Genomic DNA, 25,827 nt, shown 5'->3' on the forward strand with positions numbered 1-25,827 from the left:
CAAAACACATCTAAATTTGAAAACCTTCTATCAAATTATTAGCTGTTTTTCTTGTGGCTCTGGCCTATATGAGACTTGGTCCTTTTTCCTTGCAACTTTCCATAACTTTTTACTTGTTTGTTTGTAAGTGTTTGGTTATAATACATGGTGGGGAATCAGTTTTCTGGTCCTGTTTGGTGTTGTGTGGGCCTCATTTACCTGGATGGGTATCTTTCTCTATTTGGGACAATTTCTTCTATGACTTAAAAAATATTAACTATTTCTTTGCTCTGCAAGTTTTCTCTATGCCCATAATTTATAATTGGTCTTTTCATGATACCTCAAAGTTCCTGATTATTCTGTTCATAGACTTCTTTAAATGTAGCATTTTCTCTGGCTGTGTGATGTAGTCTCTGTACTTTGTCTCTCTTCTGTGTGTTCCACTTTTTGGTGATGCTTTCACCCAGCTTTTTATTAGATTTATTGAAATTTTCACTTTCTGTTCCATTCCAGTTTGGGTTCTCTTTAGTGCTTCAGTTTATTGAGTGGATTTAATACTCTTATCCTGGACTGTCCAATTTATTTTGTTTACCTGCTGGTGTTTTCTTGGACTTCAGTAATTTTATTTCTGTCCTTTCCAAGTTCATTCAGGTGTTTGTGTTCTTTTTTCAGGCTTGGAATTCATTAAACATGTTCAGGATTGTTTTGAATTTTGTGTCTTAAATTTCCCAAAAGTTGTTCTCCTTGGGGAACATTATAAAGGGGCTGGTGATGAGGAAGAGGGTACTGGCTTAATTTAACCATATTGTCTGTGTTTCTGTGATGGGACTCACACACCTGGATTTAGGATATTATCTTTTTCAAATTGCAATTAAAATTAAATCACTCCTCCACTTCCCTTTCCCTTCTCTAACTCCTCTCATTGTCCCTCCCTCACTTCCTAGCAAATCGATGGCCTCTTTTTGATTATTGCTTTATACATAACACACACACACACACACACACACACACACACACACACACACACACACACACAGAGTCCTATGTTTCTTATGATCTTTCTGCCCTCTTTTCCACAATATTGCCTTAACCTTAGGTGCAAGAGTTGTGTGGTAGACACGTATCGGGGCTGGGCTATGATCTGTTGTTCTCTGCATTATGACCAGTTGTGTTTTTTTTGTAATGGTCTCCATGCAGGGAAAGGGTTTCTTATCTGTGGATATAGAATCTTAGTTTCTCAGTGGTTGGGGGTGGGCTCAATGCTATATAGTGGGGTGCTTGGCTAGGGTAAAGTGTTGAGGAAATGGAGACTAGATGGATGTGTTCAGGGTGGGGCTAGGGGCTCTTACTGGGCCTGGAACAAAAGTCATAAAGATCCTGTGTATTGGCTGGGGTGCAGATGTCTGGAACTCTGACTGGTTTTGGGGTTGGGGCTGGAGTTGAGGTATAGCTGGATCCTGGGAGTCTGAGATGGGCCAGGGTTAACTGCTATTCCAAGAACGTTACAATTTTACAGCTTAACTTTATTAAATTGGAACTGAAACTTCAATGTGATCATAGTATTTGACCTGCATGATGACTCTTTGAAGTTTCCTGACAACCGACCTGGAAAGTAATCGGTGGCATGTGCACTCCAAAATGGATAGATCATTCCTAACATGTGTGTGGGTGCTTTTTATAGAGCCCTTAAGCAGAGTTTTAAATCCTCTGTCTTCAGTGACTAAATCTTATAGATGTTGAGGGAGTCCTATTAGAATCCTGCGGGGGATTTGAATTCATGGGTTCTCACCATAGTTTTATAAACATTGCTGAAACCATCTATCATTAGATCCATTCAACTCAGAATACGTGTTCTTGAGCAAGAGATGTAACTCAGCAGGTAAAGATGCATGCTAAGCCACTCTGATGACCTGAGTTCAATTCCTGGAAGTCACATATTGGAAGAAAAGATTGGACTTCCAAAACTTGTCCTCTGACCTCCAGTTGTGTGTCGTGGCAATTGCCTTTACACACACACACACACAAAAAAAACAAATGAAATGGGACAGAATGGGTTCTTCTATGAAATTAAACTTTTTTTTTTTACCAGTAAGTATTGCCTCCATACTAAAAATTTTCTTTTGTCTTAAGATTCATTTGCTTTTTTTTTCTTTTTGATACTAATGTGTCTACTCTAATTTATTTCTTGTTTTTCTGGAAATAATTACTGCTCAGGTATCCATTCTTTTAATCTGTGACCATCTTATATTTTAGCATAAAACCAGATTTCTACTCTAAAAATCCATATTTAATTATAGATTCTAAATTTATGAATTCCATGATTTTTCAACCTATATTTGTTATTTGTGTGTGTGCATTTCTCTGAATCCAGGCTTTCACGTGCTTTGCATTTCTCCCATCTGTTTCTTCTGTGTTTTAGATGTTTTGCTTTGGAGCTGAGGATGGGGTTCAGTTGGTAGACCATGCATGAGGGCCCAGGTTTTGTATTCACATAAACTGGGTATGATAGAACATGCATGTAATTATAGTACTCAAAAGACAGGCAGAGGCAGGGGAATCAGGAGTTCAAGGTCATCTTTGGCTACATTGAGAGTTTAAGGCCAGGCTATTGTTACCAGTTTTTTTTTTCTTTCTTTATCTCTGCCTTTCTCCAATCCTTATTGGTTTTTGTGGTTATATACTGAAACATTTATGTATAAATTTAATTTTAAAAATCTGGTTAACCAACTACACTATTTTTCTAAATCTACAAAAATCTCATAAGTTTGAATTCTTGTTCTCTGAGCCTACATTCTAATGTTGTCCAGTACTTCAGCTTTGTGGGTTTATCCCCTCAAGTAAAAAGATTGCTCCATGTAACAGTTTGTTCAGATTTAACTATGTGGCTGCTATCTTCTCTGCTAACCATTCTTTGTTTCATAGCGCTATTCTCCCTAGTTTTTCTCTTTTTGAAATAAAGAGTCTTTACTTGGGGGTCTAGGGACATTACACCCTCTAGGTTTTGCTCAACTCTGTGTCATTATTTACCACATTTTTACAGAATCTGTAGGATAGCCCTGTACTAAGCCAGGTCTCCAGGACTGTCTTACCATGACTCAGGACCTTGGAAAAACGCCTTCCTATGTCCAGGACCTAGTGTTCCTTTGGCAGGCCAGGGAAGATGATCCTCAAAGGCCCTTCTAGCTCCCATAGTCTACAAGTAGGACAAAATGGGTGATATACAATATTAGACAACAGAGAAAAGTATGGAGTTGTCAAAGAGTATCTATCGGGTGGCTGAGAAAATGAGGAGACAGGAAAGAAAATTACATCATACATGCCCTTTTTGATTATAACTTCCTGAATTCCCCTAAATATAAGTGATGTACTTGGCACGTATCCAAAGACACACCATATATAAGGCAGCTTCATGAACAGCAGTCTCTGAGAGAGACACACGCACAGTTTTCAGATGTCCTACCATCAGTAGATACAAAACAGATGCCGGAGAGACAGCAACCAAGGCCTGAGGCCAAAGAGAAGGGAGGGGTGCTCTCTGGCGCTTGTGACAGGGGATTCAGGTGGGCCTCTAGTTAACTTTCATCTGAGGCTTAGTAGTCTTGGTGTTTGAGTTTTTCTGCACATCTGCTATATGAAAAGGTATACTTCTTAAATGATGGTCCTGGGTTATTTTCTCTTACTCTTAGAATATAAGTGTGGACAAAATAATCACAGAACCATCAAAAATGACTGGGTACAAAGTTTGAAAATTGGGCCACTCTTCTTGTATCTGATTCTTTTCACCCATTTCTAGTGATTTGTACATGCTTATCCACTCAGCCACATTAGGGTTTATACCTGCATTCCTCAAGGTATGTAGCAAGTAGTGGATTATGAATGTTTCAGAAATATTCATAGTACAAGTGGAGAAAAGGTGTGAAAATGGGAATTGTTGAAGGTAGAAATCTTACCAATTCCACCTCAAGGGACCTACACACACACACACACACACACACACACACACACACACACTTTTCAGAGTCCAGAGGATGCTGAAGTGATTTGGGAACATGTCAGGAGTTGAGCTCATCAATGGAGTGGGGGCTGAACACTCTTGGGCATACTCGCTCTGAGAGGATTCCCATTCTTAAGAGGAGCATATGGAAAGCAACTGGTGAAAAAAATGAATCACAGTAACTGGGCTTAAGAGGAAAGGAAACAGATCATCTGACTCCTAAAGAATTCCACACATAGGCAAGTAAGTGGAATGAGAAGTTTATTGGATATCTAAATATAAAGTAGTTCTTTTACAGAAAAAACAATGTGATTTTCATATTTATTCTCATAGAGCACTGGGAAAACATAATCAAAACTGATAGAATGTAAATAAGAACATGTTTTAATATAATTGGATAATGTGTAAATACAAAAGAAATCATCCGAATCACGGTCTTATAACACAAGTTCTGATTTTCATAAGGAACAGTGTGAGCTGCTGTGCAAACATCAGGGATGGTTTATAAGGCAGTGAATCCATGCACTGTGCTTACACCTTGGAAATACCATGGCTCGATCAGTATCACACAAATGAAAAGTCCTGTTCTCTATGCTTTTGTGTAACTTTCCCTAAGTTGAAAATGGTACGGAGACTTGCAGTGCTACTGGTGGGCTGTGGTTGTGATTAGCTAGGAGGAAGTGCCTGCTCCCAGCAGATACACCAAGCACAGAGAAAGCTTGGCAGTTCTCCACCCCTGTCCTTGACCCGTCCCATTAAACATGACTTAGTTTTCATATCAAGCTATCTCTCATGGTCACAAGTCACCGGACTGAAACTCAGAGCAAGGCTATATTGTGTCTGTTGCAATTCCTTTGTTTGTTCTCAAGGAAGAGAAGCCATGTCTTCCAAAGACCTGATGGCATCACATAGAGATTTTGGAATTCTTTTTTTTTTTTAGTACTGAAATTTGATCATGTCAAAATTAGAAAATGATTAGTGTTGAAATTGATAGTGATAAAAAGATTGCCGACAGGAGAAATGTTTTGGGGGAGAAGTACTGCCCAACTCTCTTTTTTAAAAAATTCAACCTGGCTCCAATCATGATGCTATTAAAGAAGCGTGGCTATAGTCCTGGAGCTCTCATCAGTGCCTTGTTGTTCCCTCAGCTCAGGTCTGAGTTGCTGGGCTCCTATATGGAAAGCAGAGTGGCGGATGACTGCAATGCCATCAAATGTGTCTTCCACAGTTTGTCACCTTTACTTTCATTTGGCAGAACTGAGTGGGAGAGGAGACATTTCATAGTAGCTTTGTGACCAAGAGGACATCACTATGCGTCCTTTCAGAAAGGCTAAGTGGACACATCTTACTTTGCTCATAGGCATATTTAAAGGAAAGTGGAGCCAAGTGACTTAGAAGGAAAGGAAACGACTTGGCAAGTGTAATCTGCCAGCTGGTTGAGTCAGACGACACATTGAGAACAATCTTTTTTGGAAACATGTCCTCCCTTCAACCCTTCTCCAATCATACAGTATCTGTATGTACCTCAGCATATTTACCTGGCTCATCTCCGATTGCCACACTGGGTGAAAACTCAGCCTTCCTGGCTATGTTGTTGCCTCATCACAAACATCTAGAGTTTCCCTGTCACTGACAGAGCTCCAGGAACAAAAGCACTCAAATAGCATGCGCTAGTATTCTTAGGAGCTGGAGTAAAAATGCTTCAAGGATCTGGCAGGGACACTTGGCCCCCCGAGTCTACATTCCCTATAGCCAAGACTTTTCTTTAGTTTTCTCTAAGTTAGCCTAAGACATAAAAGAAACCTGCTGACATGCTAAACTTAGCAGTACTTAGTTTATAAACACACCCATGACACATATTAATTGCCTTTTTTTTCCTTGACTGAATGTTCATGAGCATATTACTTCCATGGAGTACAGGTTCCTCAGCACTTTGCCATGATTCCTGGCATAGAAATACAAAGTGGCAGTATCAGCAGGAGGTTCCAGGGACACTCTTACAGCCCCATTTCATGGTAGCCATGGTAGGGGAGATTGTAAACGAGCCACTTGCTTCCATTTGGCGATGCTTCACTATCTCAGCACCTACTCCTTCTGATGGTGTTTTTGAAGGCTGAACAGTACGACTCTGGGTACCGTGTGTACATACATATGTAGGGATAACGTTTCTGTTTCTCAGAATAGGCATTTTGGAAGGCAGTGCATCTAAAAGTAAAGTTAATAGAGCCTATATTTAGCCCCCCGTCTTTCTCACTTTGCTGATGTGTGTGCTGAACAGAAGAGCACATTGGAATCAGTCTCTCAGAGGCCGGAGTCGGCAAGCGGCTCTATTCAGAGCTGGGAGAGTCTTGCCAACTCAACTGTAACTGTTAAAAAGGCAGACTTGGAGAAGGTGTAATCATTTTTCTCAAAGGTGATGGCACAGAAGGAGAAAAGCCTGTGACAAAGCCGTGAAATAAGAGCCTGTGCACAGTTTGGGCAAAATTGCTATTCCTAGGCTGTGCCTTTGAATACCATCTACTTTGTGGCACAGGCTTACTACTTAGAAAGTTCATCTATTAGTTGCCCCCTCCCATTCCCATACTTAGCAGTAGAGAAAGAAAAGCCCCCAATCCTTAAGTGATGATCAAGGTATAGATTCAGACTAAACAAAACCAAATCAGGTTAACTCAGAGCTCCATGCAGCTGTACAAACTTGGTTCTAAGTTTAAGGTTTTGTGGATGGCACGCAATTCCACACAGCAATCTTAATCGTGCTCAAGAACCACCAGACAGTCATGTGTCATTTTTTAAATCTATTTTCCTCCTTGACATATTTCCTGAGAAAGAGTGAAGACACAATTCAGTTCTGTGGAGGGGAACTATCTACCTTTCATTAATGGGCAAAGAGGTCCTGGATACTTTCTTTGCTCATCAAGTGTCCCAAGTGACAAATGGGCAGTGAAGGCGAGTCATTGAAAAATGATTTTGCTACTACTTCACTGCTAAACATTTACGATCAGACCAGTTTCTGGAGTCTACATCTCATCTGGGACACGTCTCAGTTCAGACTTTTCACTTGAGGTAGAAGAGGGGGTCCAGGCTAACTCAGTGTGCCACCGAGTGAATGGGGTCTTTTTGGTGATGTATTTGACACTTCTAAAAACCAACAAGAACACAAAAGATTACTATAATGCACATATCACCCAAGTATCAGCTCTCTTCTTACTATGTGCTAGGCAAAATGAGATCATTCCCATTGTGGATATTTAAACGACGAAAACCACTTTGGTCCTAGTCTGTGTTTGAAGGAATGGAACACATTAGGCAGAAACCTCATAACCTGGCCAAGTTCTAGTCCTCTAATTGCTAAGCTTCATGGCTATCCAAGAGCAAAGAGTGATGAGGAGAACTGGGTTGTCCCCCCCCATCCCCTGGCCTCACAAGGCTCCCTTAAAAAAAAAAGAAAGAAAGCAAAAAGATTGAGAGAAGATGTAGATATAGAAACCAGTTCTGCCGATTTTATATCTTCTGAGTGAGAAATGGAGCTGAATAGTTTGGTAAGCAAAGATATGCAGGCTTCAGGATGGAGGGTGTGGATTTATGAAAGCGATTATTAACTCCTACACCTCACTATGAAGCAAAGCAGATGCTGTAGAAATGGCAATGCAATGCCCCGAGAATGCTGGTACCATTTTCTTTACCCCTTTCCTGATAGAAACAGAGAGACTCGAGCACGGGAGATAAACACCTCACTTTCTACTCCTGCATCAAATTGCTTTGACATATTCTAAGAGATAAAAAGATCCACACAAAATTTAAGTAGCTTTCTCTTTTCCTTTTTGGCAGCTATGAAAATGGGTCAGGTCTAGGGATTATTAATTTCCTGGCCTGAAGAGGTAAAATGTTTTAAAATAAGATTTCTTTTTTGGAGAATCAGCTTTCTTGGTGAAGACCCGTGTGTCTGTGCATGTATGCATCTCTCGATCTCTCCTCTCTCTCTCTCTCTCTCTCTCTCTCTCTCTGTGTGTGTGTGTGTGTGTGTGTTTGTGTTTCAAAGACAACACAATTGTGCTTTCTCTAAATCTTTGGAACTATATTGTATAGGGTGGAAGAAGGGAAATTTTCACACACCCCTTTCCCTTTCTTTACATTATATGAAGGTAAGTCAGGATTTGTGGCTGATTCCTGAAGATATCTGAAAAATATTTTCAGGAGGGAGTACCCTTACACATTTACCTCTTTATTGTCCTTTTGTCTAATGAGATGGGACAGCTCTACAGAGGCAAGCCTCTCCTCAGGTAACTCATCTCATAATTCTGAGAAGAGCTCAAAAGGCTTCATTAGTATATAGCTTGGGTGGGCTACCCCATCTGTGCCAGAGGAAATGCTTCCCATTCTACCAGCCATGATACACATCACTCCTCTCAGATAGATAAGCACCTTTCTGGCCTGTGGCTGTGAGCGCTGGGGCAATGATGCTAAAGACTGGAAAGACTGGGAGGCCATTTGTCGTTTAACTTGCCTCTTCCTAATCTCAGGAAAAAGGTATGGCCTGATGGAGCAGCAACTCTGGGGAGAGACATGCCTGCCTTACAAATTAGGACATCTGAAAGGGTTTCCAGATTTAGTACAGATGTCACGTCATGAGGATAAAGGATATTTTCATTAATCGATGGATTTTCAACTTGTAGTTGACAACCAGAAGGTAGAAAAGAGAGAAAAGCCGGGATACACAGCTTCTCAGGGAGTCAGCCAAAAGCAGGGTTCTCATTTGTTGACCTGTGTTTCGGAATGACTTACAAAATGTACCTAGGGTCCTCCAAGTAGGATTTTTGTTGTTGTTAAGAACATAGTGCTAAGCTCCTTGTGATGAGGGTACATTAACCACAAAAGTAACAGTCTAAGAAGCACTTTTGTATCAGTCAATGCTAAATTTCAGAAAGGCCACCCATTCAGTAGCTCTTCTTTAGGCATCTCAAGGCCTTTTGGCCATGGGTTTATTGGATCTGAAATTCCTGTTGGGTCAGCATTTTGGTAGGCTCTCCATAAATGTGAACGGACAGAGAGACTAATATGTTTTTTTGTTTGCTTTTTGATTTAACCTATAGCAGCTTTTGCCTCTGTGGGGTGTAAGTCATAGCCCAAGGGAGGGAGGAAGAAAGGAGGGTGGGAAGGAAGGAGGGAGGAAAAGAGGGCGGGCTGGCTTTCCTAAACCTCTGGGCACCTGAGCACACTACTGTATTCTAAATGATATAGTTTCAGTTGCTATCTAAAAGCTGGCAGGTCCAGAGAGCTTTACTGTTCACGTAAACCAACACTTTCTGGGGAACTTTGCATCAATGTGCTTCTGCACAGCTGTCTTCTCTCAGTGACTTTTGTGTCACAGGCTTCCTCACAGTGCTGATCACAAAGACCCGTGGCTACGCACAAGATGACATAGATATGTGCAATTTCCCGATGGTCCGAAACACTGTAATACACATGTACACTGGCCACAGATAACCAAGTGGCCCCTGTGAATATCCATGGGTAACCTGTGAGAAGTGTGTGACAAGGGCTGGGTAAATGTCCAGATCTCACACTTACCAGCTATATTGCTTTTGGCAAGTCACTTAGTGATTCTGAACCTCAGCTTTCTCTTCTAGGACAGAGCTATTAATAACTATCTTCCAGGGCTGTTCTATGTGTGAAAGCAGTTTGTTAGCTCTCTCAGGACTTTTATTATTTTACAGCTCAGAAATCCACCCAGGGGTGGATAGCAGGCTCTTGCTATAGGCTCTCAAGTTTAAAAGCTGAGTAGCAGAGACACAATGCTGTCCTTCCGAAGACTAATGATAGCTGATGAAATTGTAACCCAGGGCAACAGGGAGAGAATTTTTACATGTTTACATAAAACACAGCAGCACACAATCCCTTTCCTTAAGGATGGTTAAGCTCGTGTGCTGAAGAACTGATCAGAAGCGATAGATTTTCACCAGCACTTTCCTTTTGACTTTTTCCTTGTGCAAGAAAGCTAGAGATCACACAGTGATGTTAGCCAACATTTTTAAGGTCATTATCAGTGGACCAGATACATGGAGCAAACTGTTCATGGGACAGTTGCTGAGGGAGGGCACAAAGCTATCAACCATGGTCAGAACCGGTTTGTTTCCTGAATAGAACACATTAGCAGCAGAATCCACACAGTCGAACATGTGGTTGTGGGAGAGCATTCTGACTGTTCTTATAAAGGTTTAAAGCATTTCTACTCCTACTCCTAAAAATGGGAGTTTTAAAAAGTAATACATCACGGAAAAACAAAACAAATACAATAGGAGTAAAAACAAGGGGGGAGCCAGTATTTTCTTATGTTTTGTAGGTTTGTTTTATGGACCCAGGAGACTATCAGCCCAAAGACAGGCTCTGTTTTAATGACAAGGACAGCTGAAAGAGAGGGACTTCCTCGCCGGGTGATGAGTTCCTGGGTACGGGCACTATTTCAGCAAACTTCACTGTGCAGCAGGGAGTCCGTGAGGGAACTGGAACACCCAGCATGACAGATGGCTCGGAGCCCTAATTGTGTTCCTAGAAGAATAAAAAAGTAGACAAGGCCTACTTGTTCCTTTTTGAGGGTTCAAAAGATAGGCACATTTGCTGCAAGCATAGAGGATGTAGAGTAGCTCAGGAAGAATGCACTTGTTGCAACAAAGACCACAGGAGCTGTTTCTTATCCAAACGTATGGGTTGGTTGTGTCTGGCCAATCATCCCTCCCCTCTTCCAACTATAATGCTGACAGGAAGGGATCTACGGTTCAGTTTTCTTTGGTGCCTTTCCTCTCTCACTGAGCCTGAATATATGAAAGATTCTGCTCTTACTAAGACTCCAGAATCCATGCATCATGGCTAATGCATCTTTGCAGGGAGAAGCCTACGCTGTCCGGTTGGGTCTCAAGGACTCTTCCTCCCATTTCCCAGTGAAGTCAGTAAGTCAGGCTGCAGTGTCCTCACATCCTCCCTGACTCCCATAGAGGCCACTGTGAGGAACTAATCTTTGCCATGCCATACTCCTTTCTAGGAAGAAGTGTTTAGACTGACTATTTGATCTTATTGCAGTCATCCTGAATCTCTCAGAGTGATTCAATAATGATCAGTAAAACAAGATCAGTTAAGGAATAAGGATATTGAGAGGACAAAACAAGATACATCATGAACTCTTAAGGAGAGGATAAATTGATCATGGGGGAAGTTGCTTGCTTAAGACACAAATACTAGAAATGAATGGAAGAGTTTCAAAACCAAAGACTAGTATTGATGTAGAACTTACCAAGTATCAAGAACCATTTTCTCTATCCATCATGGGAATACAGCCAAGATCTTTGAGAAGATAAGCATAAAGGGAAAGGACACGAGCGACTTTATGAGGTCAGACAGCAGGACTCTTGTGGATGGAATATGCCTTAGCTCATTTTCTGTCATCTCAATGTCTGTGATTCTATCAGTGTCAAAAACAGCAGTGAAACAAGTTAGACACACCAACAAAACAGCACAGAAAATAAGAGGACTGTTTTGCACATGTGGCTCCCCCATTATGAAGGAAGTCTTTTCAAGGCATCTCATCAGTTACCTTTGAAGGATTCCCAATCCTGTTCCTTTAAACCCCAAGAAAAAGTGCTTTCACCCATCCGGATGGACAGCAATTGCTGAGTCACAGAGCAGAAGGAAATAGAATTAGGAAATATTTGGGGGGTAACGTTGACACTGGAGACAAGAGAGTAAGAGGCATTGCCAATGTCAAAAATGAGAAGATGAAGGACTCTTCACAGAGGTGGAGAGTCTAAAATCTAGAATGGTTTTATGTAATTTTCCAGCTAGGTTGGGTTGCTTTGAATAATATTCCACCCTGGCCATCTCCAGTAATAAACGTTATGTCCACAAGTCACAAAAACAAGAGAACGCAGATCTTTATAAGAGCCGTTAATACTGTTCACCCAGGCCCAGCACCCGACAATGTTCATGTTCAACAAGACACTCAGCACTGGGGTAGAGCATGAGGTGACATGGTGACATCTGCATTCTTTGCAGAACATTTGGCTTCTCAGATTGAGAACTGAGTTTAGAAGTTATGTTCAAAGGTTAGTTCAGAGATAAGTGTAACCGGGGCTATTTAAACACTATGCTATTAGAGCCCGGTAGATGACTGTCAGAGTTAGATAAGTGAAGTTTTATTTTGCCTCTAAGTAGATGGGCATCTTGGAAACTTAACTTAGCCATTCATTCTAAATATTACAAAAGGATTTGAGTATGCTAATTTTTAATAAATGCTAGAAGCAGAGATACTTATCATCTTGCTCAGACAGCACTATAAAACAAATACCAATCAAAAGCAAACAGCAAAGATTTGAGCATTTTTTTTCCAATCAGATGAACAAAAATGGACATAGCTCTCCACAATTAGTCATATGCATGTTGGCTAGCTAAAATACTGTCTAAAATCTTTGCATAAGGAAGGAAAAATTAAAACAGAAAAGCAAATTAGTATCTTTCTCCTCTGTGCTAGGGGAAAATATGCCTGCAAAGTAATCTATATTCTAAGAAAATTCCTAGCATTAAACTACCCCTTGCAAATACCGAGTCAATTATTATCATTTAATATGGACCATGGGCTAAGTGCTGCAACATTTAAAGTTGGAAAATTTAATAGTGTTCCCTTGCCACAAGGAAAATTATCAAGTTAATTTCAATGGGACAAAATGATGTCCTATCACTAAAATATTAGTATTTTGTGGTCAAAACATTTTTGAGTTAAAAACAAATCCCAGTCTAACTTTGAAAAGATCACTTTTCATATGCATAGGTGAGAAAACTAGATCCCTTTTAAAGGAAGGACTTTACTACCAAAGTCCCCAACAAGGACTCATTAAAATACAGCTCAAGACTACATCTCCCTCTAGGAATAAACACAACCTAAAGAATATGCCCCCATAAAACCAGATTTTTCTGGATGTTAAGTATATATTCTGATAGTCTCTCTCCTTTAATGTGATCATAATGTTATTGTATCCTAACTGGACTTATGAGATGGGCCAACTAGGACAGCGTTATTAGGTACAATGGAAAGAAGGAATAAATAGAGGGAAGGAGGTGGAAAAGGCAAGGAGAGGAGAAAGCAAGGGGCTAAACACTTGCATTAAATCACAGTTACTTTGACCAGGTTAATTGTAAAAGGTCTGAAACAAAGCTATGCTAACCACACATACAGCACCACAAGCAGTTTTATCCCAATTATCAGTCAGTTAAATAACTTGTCCTGAAATACTATTCGTGGCTGTAGCACAATCATAACTTGCTCAATAATCAAGACTGGCCCTTATTAATTCAAACAAATAATACAATTTAAAAATGTGTGTGCTGAATGGGTGTTACTGGCTCAAGTGGCTGTCTTTATTATCTGAGTAAAGCAAGAGGAAGATTAAATCATGAGTCCTTATAACACCTAACATGTGATCTCAGCTATGTGCATGCTCTCATAGACAACTATGAGGTCCTTCCAAACTGAAGAAATAATACATTAAGAGTGCTGCAGCATTCTCTCTCTCTCTCTCTCTCTCTCTCTCTCTCTCTCTCTCTCTCTCTCTCTCTCAGATCTGGGGTTTAGTATTTCTATTACTGAACAATAGTCATAGTAGTGTAAACAGATTATTTAAAAATAAGGCACAATTATAGATTGCTTTTGATTGTCTCTGATGAAAGTGCACCAGAAGAGCCATCCCAGGACATGGACTCAAGGCACATTTTGCAGAGGTATCTTTTTCGGTTGCTGGTTGTCTACAGATGGCTGAAGCAGGGGTATGGAACATGCTGTCATATTTCATTCATAACACACATGTACTGTAGCTTTAGGCAACAGATGGACAATCACTTGTTTAAACTACAAATGTGAAACACTAAGGTAGAATGGCAATATTTCTAGAGATGTATATAAAAAAAATGCCTTTCCAAGCCAAGAGGGATGGTGAAAGGCTGGGAGGTGGCATCAGTGTTTCCCTGATCTCCCTAGCAGCTGCCATAATTTTCCCAACACCCTTCAAAACTTGATAATGGAAGGATCAGGGGGCAACCGACACAGAGCTGACAGGAGAAGCCCAAACCATATCAAATAGAAATAACACTGTTATTCCTGACTGGTTCACATTAATAGGATTTGTAGTAAGTAGGAAGATGGCTGGCAGTTGTGTTTGCAGAGTCCTGTCTGTGGTCTATCAGTGCTCTGCTGCAGCTGCACAAAGAGCGTGTTCTCCTTTCCCCAGAGCCAAATACAAAAGAGCTGTTCATCGTCATATAGGTCCATGTCTCTTACAAGCTCACCATAGACACATTTGCAGACTTTTCATAGAAAACAATTAGTGTTTTTAAGTTCATTTCATTAATGAGCATATAACCCAGGTCATCATTTTCATCAGAGAAGTCATTGTAATAGGGACACCAAGATGCTAGTGACAGAAAAAAACCCACATCTTTGAGCTGCAGAGATGACAATATTTCATTAATGTGGAGGCCTTGACCTAGGACATATTTTTGAGTTTTGAAGGCAATTTGGTTTGCCCATCTCCAGACTGAGCCAGTCTGAGATGGGAAACTAAACAGCTACAAAATCTTTTTCTGGATGGGAGGTTTAGCTATGGTAGAGCACTTGTCTATTTTATGCAAAGCTCGGCGATCCATCCCCACCACTATAGAAATAGAGAGGAAATCTTATTTTGAAATGTTCTCTGCAGAGCCCATGACAGTGGGTTTTTTTTCCCATTCCTATGTATTTCACTTTACACAGAATAACTAAATGTTTGTGCTCTTGATATTTAAACAATTCAGATAGAATTTTACAAGTTTTCTGTTACAGACTTATAGTTTTTTTTCTATTTATGTATTTAAATGATAGTAAGACAATATATCAAAAGACAATGTGTATAATCATTAATATGATCTTTATATCTCTACAGTAGGCAAAACCTTATACAGCTAAAAGAGTAAAGAATAGAGTGGCGTGGTATTGTTTAAATCAAATGTGTAGTAGGAGAAAACAAGAAAGCAATGCAAATCACATATTAAAGAAATTGATGAATAAAGTGGTAGGATCCTTTATACTTATTAGACCTTGTGAAAGAAAAACATCTAATTCTAAATATTTCTGTATATGTATATGTGCACATTCGTTATTATAAAAGTATAAGTCTATATTAAAAAGAAATTCACTTTAAAAATCTTTGGTAAAGATACTCTGAGGTTACTTGATGAGAAAGCACTGGGAAGGTTGTCAGCAGGCAGAGCTCTGCCCGTAAAACCTCAGGGAAGAAACTGCGGTAGCATTTTCCTATAACTCTTGCATGTAAACATCTGGTTACATAAGTAGTTAAATGTAACAAACAAGAAGGATGTTATTGCTCTATATTATAAATATTACATACATTCTTCCTCTGTTGCCTGAATTTATAGCAATATTACTGCATTTCTAGACATAATTCCTGCCCTCATTAAACTGGACTCTATTTTTGGCATAAAGACAATTTCCTGAAATATTTCCCAGTGAGCATTTTAGGCACTTCAAGCAGACTGTATTGCTACCTTGACTGTGTGACAAGCCAGTGTTCTCCGAGGTCACTGGCACAGCCGAGTCTTTGATTTGGAAAACAGGAATTCAGGGATACAGCTACCACCATATCCTGAAATCTACAAGCTGCCCTCCATGAGTCTCAAGAGGAGGGAAGCAGGTAAGAACAGGCAGTAGAGGAAGCCCCTGAAATCCATAGCTTTGGGGAGTCTAACATGCAAATTGCTTAGCAAGGAAAGTAAATAAGCCACAGATACACTCAGGCGAGCTGAGTGACAAAGGCTTTAAGAGTTTCTTTTAATCACTTTTATGATGACTTCTATTCAAGTAAAATAAACTTTATGGAATTCCTGAGGCATAGGATGAAATTTTAAACATACACAAGTAATTTTTAAAAAATTTGTTCTAAATGTTAAAATTAAAACTGTCAGACTAGAAGATCATCATGTCATGAAGATTAAAAAAAACAACAACAAAAAAAGACATAGTCAGGCTGGGGATGCAGGAATGGCAGCGTGCTTGCCAAGCACGAGGCCCTAGTTCAACTCCCAGTCCCACATAAGAGAAATCAAAAGGTATGTGTGGGATTTAAGGTGACTATATTTCTAGGACAGGGTGTTAGCTACAGAGGGATTCATTATATTATTATTTATACCCTTCTGTATATTTAAAGTATTCTATAATTTAAAAGTATATATTTGTAGAAGATTTAAAGAAAGGTTTGGGAAATCTCATCCCGACATACTGAACACTGAGTTCACATAATGGCCAGCTGCAATTGCTAAGCGAGGTGTCTCCTCTCAAGGAAGCAAACCGGCTCCAGTTGGCAAGCAAGCATTTCACTGGCTAATAAGAGTTCGCATAAAGATTCTAGGCAGCCATTCTGCATATTTTTAGCTCAGAAAGACAATTTTGTTTTCAGTGATTGTCTTTGAAAGTGTGGTGTAAATGTCACATTGAAGATAGGAAAATGTCTCCTGCAATATGTACTTGAGTTGGAAAAGGATTATAAGAACAATCAAACTGTGGTTTCACAATCTTTTGCAGCTTTTCTTTCTTTTTTAAAGAAGACGAGACACGGTTACATAACTTCATTTTGTGTGTCCCAATTTGCAATTTTCAGGAAAAAAATAGATTTGGGTCATTATAAAAAGAAAGACAAGAATTTGATTCCTTTTAATACATATCTTTCTGTAGATAAATGTTAATTGTGGTAACCATGCTTGTGTATTAGGGGAAAATTCATGGTATTTCTAAGATGTCAGACAGAATTGGAAATGTGCCAAAAGCAAGTCTGTCTGTCTTATGTCCAAATAGTGTGGAGAGGAAAATCTCAAGGTAGAATTGTTGAAACATAATGGGCTTTTCAAATACACATAGCAACCCTTTGGTTAGCATTTCCCTCTTGGTTTCTTTAGCTCAGTAGTAAAACTTGGTTCTTTCACCACATTTTAGCTATTGGCCAAAAAACATTTTCAAATGAGCCTTGACCACTGGGCACTACAGATTTTGAATTTGGATAATTGCAAGCTAAATTTGGGCTCCTGCTAATTTATGTATTTTTTTTCAAATAATCCTTTATAGCCTACAGAAAAAAAAATGTGCACATACCCCTTCTCACTTTTATTTTTACCAGGAGACATGAGTGGTGTAGTTTAATACCTGGTAACAGAACGACTAACTTCTGTAGGCACAGCCAGAGCGAAAGTGACAGGATGAGATGTCAAGCTAACAGCACCTGCAGGCTGGCACATTCACCCAGGAAAAATCATGTGACAGCAAATACCACACTAAAAATCTATTCAACCAGATGAAAAGTGAGACAAACACAGGGATTAAAAGTTACAGGAATGCAGAAGTGAATGGGATGGAGCATAATCTGTGCAAAAATGTGGAAGTCTTTGCAACAAAGGCTCATCAAGGCCCTACATGATTAAATGTGAAATGTGTATTTGGTAGGAACTTAAACCAATCTTGTCATGTATGTGCTTCTAAAGAAAAGGTTAACAGCAGATGAAGAACAGAGACCATCTCAGAGACTGAGAGCTTTGCCTCTATTTTTCTATTTCTTCTCTTATCTTTTTCTTGTGTTTCATTCTTCTCAGTAACACACTCAGCTGACAGGCAGGTAACTGACTCTACAGGTCAGTGCTTGCCTTGGCGGTCAACACCCTGATGCGGGCTGAGTTGCAGGTCTTGCAGAGGATGTGTCCATCCAAGGGGTAGCAGCCTTGGTTGTCTCCTTCAGACAGAAGACCACCACAATCCTAGGGAAAGGAAGACAGAAGTGAAACTGAAGCACGGGCACAAACCCAGCTTCACAGGCCTTCTTTACAAGGCTTCTATGATGTGTCCACACCACCCCATACTGAGTACATGACATAGCAGATTGTGAATGAAACTGAATTAGATGTCAATAGCATGAGGGGCAAATGGCAGCCAGGAGTGGTGGTGCACGCCTTTGATCCCAGTGCTTGGGAAGCAGAGGCAGATGGACCTCTGTGAGTTCGAGGCCAGCCTGGTCTTCATAGCAACTTCTAGGCCAGCAAGGACTATACAGACTTTCTCAAAACAAAACAAATACATTTAAATAGTATAAAATGACTGAGTCTTCTAGCCACTGAATGCAAAACATAGTACAAGGAGGAAAGAGCCTATAACTCTCAGCTCCCAGGGGTTAATCTGCTCTCCTAAACAACAGAAAGGGAAAATAAAGTATGTCCCTAATGCACACTACCCTTTGTCCTCAAGTTTACTATCTCATCAAAAGAATGGACAGGTGCAAGAACAGAAGTTCATGGCTATTTAAATCAAAGAAAAGTGGTTTCTGTCACATAGCAAGGTTAACAATGGCTTTTGCATGTTTACTGCAATTGTAGCAAGGACATAAAATTGCAAGGGCTGAGAGGACTAAGAGTTTTCCACGCTTTTCCAAAGGGCTAGCACAGTGGAGAGGGACACACATGATAATGGGAGACAAGTTCCCTGGGTGCCATTGTTGGGTTTGTCACTGTCTGTACAGGCTGCACACAAGACTGAATGTCATTCTGAAAATAATTAAGGCCGTTTCTACCTTACCAGGCTTTTGGGGTGCTCAAAGTAGATAATGGATGTGAATGTACTCTATAAAAAATGCAGCTACGTATGTGTAAAGGATTGCACGAGTGTTGGTACTGGTGAGGTTCATTGTGGAAAGTGTTAGGGAGCACTGAATGGCAGTCCTTGACTTTAGAAGAAATGGGAGTTTGCTCAGAAAATAAATAGAGGCATATTTAGCATTGTGTGCCCAGCTTACTCTGAGAGCTGTCACTGGCTGTGATGACTGCAAAGCTCCCTTCTGCTCTCTAAGAGCGGCAAGGAGATGAATGAAGCCATGTCTACAGCTGACAAATAACAAACTCTTGATATAAACAGGGATGAGCCAAAGTATAGCAACAGACACAGTTATGATCCACCGGAAGTTTAGCTTTGCCAGAAAGAACCAGTGATATATTGTACCTTGAGTTGTCTTCAGGAACTGACTAATGAAACTAAACAACAACAACAAAAAATATTTCAAATCACAATAATGTCATTCATAGACTACACAGTTTTAAGTGTGTGTGTCCCTCCGTCCGTGTCTGGTGTCTTTCCCTGTCATTCTCCTTGTTACTTTTTAAGATGGAATCTCTCACAGAATCTAGGGCTCCCTTTAATACATCTAGAGTGAGTGCTCAATTAGCTCTAGAGATCTGTAGCAGCCCAACAGACCCTCCTCTTTCTCCTCCCCTGAATTATTGTGCATGCTGCTGCTCCTGCTTTTCACATGGGTGCCTGGGATCCAAATGTAGGTCTCTGCACTTGTGTGATACACACTTTACTGATGGAGCCATTTCCCCTGCCCAATTTCAAGTATTTAAGGAGATGTCATGTCCAGTCATTTGGATCCAGTAAAAGTTTCAAAGTTGACCACAGTACTGGAAGCATTGGTTTCTAGAGTCATAGCACCCAGAGGAGCTACACAAGGAAAAGGTCAGAATGGAGAGTGTTTCTCAGGGTAGCAGGCTAGACAAGAATAGTGACTTGCTGTTTTCCAATTCAGTGCTCTCTCCATTTTACGGCTTTGTTTCTGAACGATTTTTAGCTCTTAAAAACAAATCTAAATTGTACAGCATACTGGATGCAAGGACACAAGTCAAAGCCTATGGATATGCAATGGAGAATGTGAAGAACTATGGCATGGGGCGTGGGGGGTGCAGTCAGTCTTCTTGCAGCCCTAGTATCTCCTGTAAAATGACCTCTAAAGGCTGGCTACACTCTTGTGGCCTCATCACTGGGTCACTGGAAAGATGATGGCTGAACACTGATGTTCTCTTTCTTCCTGTAATAGACCTCGAATAAAAGCCATTACTTTGTTACTGTATTTCTTCGTGTTAAGCTTAGAGAGGAGCATATAACCTGGGCTTTACGGTGGAACAAAGCACAGTGCAAAACCAGATGGTCAGTTATAGGCAAGGCAGTGAATGGAGTTTACAAATTCTCTGGGGCCCTCAGAGCCTTGCCAGCCTGCATCCTCAGGCATTTTTTAGTTGGACTATGAGGACAAGGGTGTGAGAAAACCTGCATCCCACACAGAGAGGAGAAGGGGCTGAAAAATGCCCTATCCACAAGAGCTGGTGACGACAAAGAAGACTGTTTGGAAGGAGGGGACTAAATAACTTGTAGAAGAAGTAAAATATTTTAAAACCATTTTCTCAATGTAGTGTCCTTTTAAAACTCAAATGATGAGGGAAAGGACCCCTGTCCTTTTCTGCAGTAATGGCTGCATGTCCCCACGGTGTCAGCTAAGCTTCTCTTCTCACTTCTAGGCTGGATATGGGTGTGCCTTATGGATTCTCACAGCATACTGTGCCTGACTCTTTTCTGGCTCTTGGCAGCTATGACCTCTTAAGTGACACTTGGAAGCTAACTACTATATAACTATTCCCCTATGACTTTGAATGAGAAGTTCCTGCCCCTCTGAAATGAATGAATTCTTATCCTTCTCATTGGGTGGTAATGGCCCCTCTGCCCAAAGAAACAGTTAACCAAATCGTTAGCTACAGATTAATCACCATCATCATCATCACTGCCTTTTGTCTAGCTTAATGGTTTACACTGTCCTATGACATACAATTTTGTTTTTGTCTCACAGCTACATCTGGAGGGGTAAGAATTTGAAGCATCTGTACAGAGAGAAGGACTGTGCCGAGTGGGGTGAGTTGTGTGATGTCACCGCATTAACTGCCTGTGTCAGAGCTGAATCCTGTCTGTTAACACCAAGGTCTTTGTTAGGCATCAAGGTCTCCATGTTTCATGATTGCTCTCACGTGGGGATGCCACAGACCTCACAGCGGTAGCAGTGCACATGGAAATCACGATCCAGAGCCACGATGCGGACGGTCTCCTCCTGGCCTGGGGCAGGCATGATAGGCTCCTTGCACACAGAACAGCGCGGGGCAAATTTCCTAAAAACAGACAGAATTCTGGTGAGACGTGAAGTACAGATGCAGATGGAGAAGGACACAGCAGGAAAGAGAAGGTCCTGTGACGCCACAGGACGACACCTGGTCTGTATGTCCTGTGTGACCTTGACCTAAAGAGCACGAGACAGTAAGAGGCCTCTACAGATGGTGCATGCTATGTATTTCACAGGAAAGAGGGTATGAACTGGAAGAGGGTGTGAACTGCTTTGTATAGGGAGCCTTCAAGGTCTCTTTAGCAGGCATGTGATATGCATCAATCCTGTACATAGAACCACACTAGTCCCTAGGCATGACCTAGATGAATATAGAGAACAAGGTCCCGCCTGAACATGGTGGACAAAGGTCCTGGCAGGTTCTGATTACCCTCTTACTTAGTTAGTGTGCCTTCCTTGTGCCCTAGAAATCCTGCAATTAGGAATCTCTGCAGCTTTTTTCTTCAGAATGTGTCTTCAATTCTAGGCCACAAGAAGCCTCACACACACAGGTTTTACCAAATGGCAGAGGTTGGTGGTTTTACTATATATTTTATGAAAAACTCACAATGGCAAAGTACACATTACTTACACTTTGTTTATATAAGGGACTTTAGCATGATCCAAGTCTATAACACACGTGTGTGTGCACACACATGTTTGAAGCTATTAGTGAGGAACTTTAATATATTTCTTAATTTATTATTACTCACTAACAGAACCTTTTGTCTTAACTGGTTAGCAGGCTGAAAAAAATGGGTTATGAATCCATCCGTATTTTCTAGAATTTAAGGATAGCATTTGTGAAGGTGTAAAATGAGGTATGATTAGAATGCACACAGATAAGAACTGAAGAAAATCATTAAAAGAAACATAGACCAACACATATGAAATCCTAGTACTAGAGAGGCTGAGGCAGGAGGATCACCCTAAGTTCCAACCTACCGAGTGAGCAGCTCCTATTTCAAAAAGTAAAACCAAACGAGAGAGAAAGGATATACAGAGAGACACTGAGTAAGTTACTGAAGTTTTTCATGGTAATGGTTTTAAGATTAATGATGTTAAAATTTATCTACTTGTCGTAAGACTTAAAAGGAAATAATGATATAATCTAATACTGTGCAGAGCACTGCATGGCTGTCAAAGCACTTTTACATACATTATACTCTGTATGTACATTTTAATATTCCTGGTGGCACCCAAAAGGCATCTGTATGGCTGTAATCTAAATAAACATGAATTAAGTAGCAGATCGATTGATTGCTGTGAAAGAAAAATTAAGAGGATCATGGTACAACTGCGGTAGTAATCAGGGTTGTTATAATTGATATTTTATGCAAGAAGTTTATATTCAGTGGCAAAAATTGCTTTGGATTACCTGATTATTTTTGAATCTGGGTTATCAGTAGTAAAATAGGCAGACTTCTATCAACTGCAAAACTTCCTTTCCCCAGCTACAAGGACACTGTGAGGGCAGAAGTAGCCACAGCCTCCCCCAGTTTTCCCAGGTAGATGTATTCCTCCAGGATACGATTTCTTCTTTTCTTTTTTACTTTACCTATTTAGGTAGTAATTAATTCTGTCTTTGGTGACCACTATATGGGTTCTTACAGGAGGAATTTGAACAATTCCTAATGACATGAAACATCTGCTATCTTTTTCTGTGGGAAAGGTGTTATTAGACTTTATGTCTGGTCTCATGGCCCTTCTCTAGACAGCCTGAAACCTCATTCTCACTAACCAATCACTGTTCCTTAGCAACATGGCAAGGCAGGAGCTGTCACTGTGGTCTCATGATCTGAGGTGTTTTCCAGTGCTGAACTTGCACCAAGTGGATTATAATAATAAATAAAATAGTAATAATAATAGGATGAAAACAGTTTTGATGGTTACTGTTTATTAAGTGCCTGTTACATGGCCACATTATGAGGAAGTATTTTTTATCATTTCTATTCTTCAGTCAACGGAGTCATGAACCTAGTCATTCCATATCCAACATATTTTTGGCAAATTAGCAAATGAATGCTAAATTAAACAACCAAATGGATCAGTGCTATATTTGGCTATGAAATGTCCCTTTGGGATCACATACTTGACACTTAGTTGCCAGCTGATGAACCTTTGGGAGGTAACTGGATTGTGATACCTTTGACTTCAACAGATTCCTCCATTATTAGAGTCATAGTGCAATGGTGTTATCAGGAGGTGGTGGAGATTTAGGACTTGGACTAATTAGAGAAAGAAGATCATGACAATATACCTTTCAAGGGCACATCTTGTCCCTGGCAGCCATGAGGTGAATAGCTTTGTCCAATCATGGTTTTCCTCTACTATATACCGCTTCACCATAGGTCCAGAAATGGAGGACCAGCTTATTATGGACCAAAACTTCTGAAAACCACGTGCCCAAATAGACCTTTCCTACTTGGGTATTTGCCCTAGGCACAGGAAGCCTAACACCACACAAGGCACCTCGGCCAGGAAAACACAGATCACACTATGTATGCCTCCTACACTAAAAAGAGCAGTGCACTCCCACTATCCTGGCACAAGAAACACAGACTCAAAGAGATTCTAGCACAGCCTGATGGGGGATTCTCCATGCTTCTGTATTTGTTCTTAACTTTTATATTTAGTATACCTTCTTGCAAAAATTATCTAAGCTGGTACTATAAAAATTTGTTCACCTGTATAGTTCATTACAAAGCAGGCAACACTATGACTGACTTACAAAATTATTCAAATATAAAGGTGGCATGAATTCATAACTGGGGATAAGGAGAGGTAAAAATCAAATAAGTTTTATTGAAATATATAATAAGTTTAGCCTTTAAAGACAGCCATGGAGGGAAAATGAGGAGGGAGGGAGGGTGAGAGTGTGTGTGTGTGTGTGTGTGTGTGTGTGTGTGTGTGTGTGTCTCCACTGCCTACCTCCCACATACTTGTGTACAGGGCTTAAAATAGTCTCCCTATAAGGGAGTTTTCAGTGGTTACTGGTGATCATGTCTGTAGAAGAGTTCAATTCCCAGTGGGTTGTAGGACATGAGTCAACCTTAACCAAAGGTATTTATATGAAAATCGCCCATTTGCTAAGGCTCAAGATGCTGCCCTTCAAGTGACAAGTTCTGAGATGCCATTTTACAGACTGTGCCAAGAGCCAACCCCCATATCCTCTATCAGTCATCCCCCCGTTTCTCATCCATCTTCATAGCACACTTCCAGTTCTGCTTGCATGAGGCCTGTCTGAATCCCAGAGTCAAATGATCAGTTCTGAAGAAGACAGGGCAGCTTTCCTGTGCCTACCTTCCGGTGCTGCCCTTTCTGCCCTGAATCCCATTATGCTGGCATAGTCTGCATCTTTCCACAAGTCCAGCACTGATAAGTACCTCCCATCCAGCTCTCTGTGTCTAGTGTCTCCTTCACAGCTACCGGCACAGCTACCAACACAGCTACTGGCACATAGAGAGAAGCTTGTGAATGTGAGAATTAAGCTAAAATGTGTTTCCTAAAAGCCCACAATGGAGACCCATTCAGCAAAAGCTAAGAAGAAGAAGCTTTCCCAAAGTAGAGAAGCAGGCTCTGCCCCTTTGTTGGTCGTCCTGGCTGTTCAGTACACACCCCATGTTGGAAGGCTAGCACCCTGTGGTGGAAGGTTAGACACTCTGTATTCTAGTACCTTCAAAGCTAAGCAATAAGTGCTCTGGAAAATGTTCTTTTATTTCCTTTCCATCAAAGAGTGGTATCCAAAAGCTACCCCCACCATATCTGTTAATTGTGCAGATAACATCATTTTTTAAAGTTATTTCTTTTCATGTGCATTGAAAGGGGGAGGGGGTGAGGGGGTGAGGCTTGAGATGTATGTACTCCACCTACCCTTTTGGTTGCTCAAGGCTGCTTTTTTAGTGTTCAGACCCACACGCTTATGTCACTCCTTGCAAGTCTCTAATTATGCTGCTCACCATTAGAAATGAACGATAAGTGGCAGAGACACAAACTTACATTTGTCAGAACTGATTTCCTCTTTTAATTGAGGGGTGTAATAGATCAGGCTTTCCCTGCAATGCAAACGTGTGCACCCTGCTTACATCTACCTGTCTTTCTTGGATTGTGAAAGTCTCAAAGAGGAGGGAAATGGTGACAGAAAAACACTCCCTGTTGGTATCTTTTCATGTCCCTTAAATAGATGCAGGGTTTTTTTTTTTATGTGTAATTACAAGCTAAAAATAGCAATAATGTGAAGTACAATTTATGCCGTGACTGCCCTTTAAAAGCAAGCCTTTTCTTGTCTAATCCAGGTTGAAAATTTCTGGGGTTTTTAAAATCATTCAGCCTCACGTCTTTTGGGGCAGTTTTTGCTTTCACTGCTCCTTGGGAGAGTGGTCAGGAAATTCATTTTAAAAATATGAGTCTCAGGTCCCCAAACTGCTTGTGGAAAGTCCCTTCTGGATGTTGACAATCAACAGTGGTGAAAGAAACCCACAGCCTGTCCTGAGCCCCAGAGCGGAGCCCAAAGTGGTCAGCAATGTGCTTCATCTTTTGGGGGCCTTACAAACCACTCTTAAAGTGACTGTCCAGTGAACGGAAACATGGAGGCCGTCCTGCCTTGCATTAGCAAGCCATATCTGCTTTCCACACAGACCATCATAAACATGGGCCCTGATGTGATGAACCAGGTAGCCAGCTAACCAGAACAATTAAGAAAAACACAAAGCTATCATTTTCTCGAAACCTATAACGGAGGAAAGAGGGACTGTAAAATCCGAGTCATGAAGAAGGGGAATCATGTTTCTAGGCCTACCTGTGGTTTAGTAC

At 40.6% G+C, this 25,827-nt stretch overlaps 1 protein-coding gene and 1 long non-coding RNA gene across 4 annotated transcripts in view; one reads left to right on the top strand and one right to left on the bottom strand.

Moving 5' to 3' along the window:
* Positions 1–20,995, top strand: part of LOC107977774 — a 40,777-nt gene extending 19,782 nt beyond the window's left edge. The window contains exons 3-4 of the long non-coding RNA XR_003484900.2: positions 20,713–20,774; positions 20,853–20,995. This is a non-coding gene — a long non-coding RNA (uncharacterized LOC107977774). The remainder of the gene's footprint in view (positions 1–20,712; positions 20,775–20,852) is intronic.
* The window catches only part of Lpp (LIM domain containing preferred translocation partner in lipoma), a 606,110-nt gene continuing 584,500 nt past the window's right edge, over positions 4,218–25,827 (bottom strand). For all 3 annotated transcript variants that reach the window (XM_035444680.1, XM_035444681.1, XM_035444679.1), the window contains 2 exons: positions 20,905–21,025; positions 4,218–17,806 (listed from right to left, as the gene is read on the bottom strand). In XM_035444680.1, coding sequence (XP_035300571.1) covers positions 17,678–17,806; positions 20,905–21,025 — 250 coding nt within the window. In that variant the 3' untranslated portion in view covers positions 4,218–17,677. The remainder of the gene's footprint in view (positions 17,807–20,904; positions 21,026–25,827) is intronic.

Source organism: Cricetulus griseus, chromosome 4 (assembly GCF_003668045.3).
Source record: "Cricetulus griseus strain 17A/GY chromosome 4, alternate assembly CriGri-PICRH-1.0, whole genome shotgun sequence".
NCBI classification, from domain to species: Eukaryota; Metazoa; Chordata; class Mammalia; order Rodentia; family Cricetidae; genus Cricetulus; species Cricetulus griseus.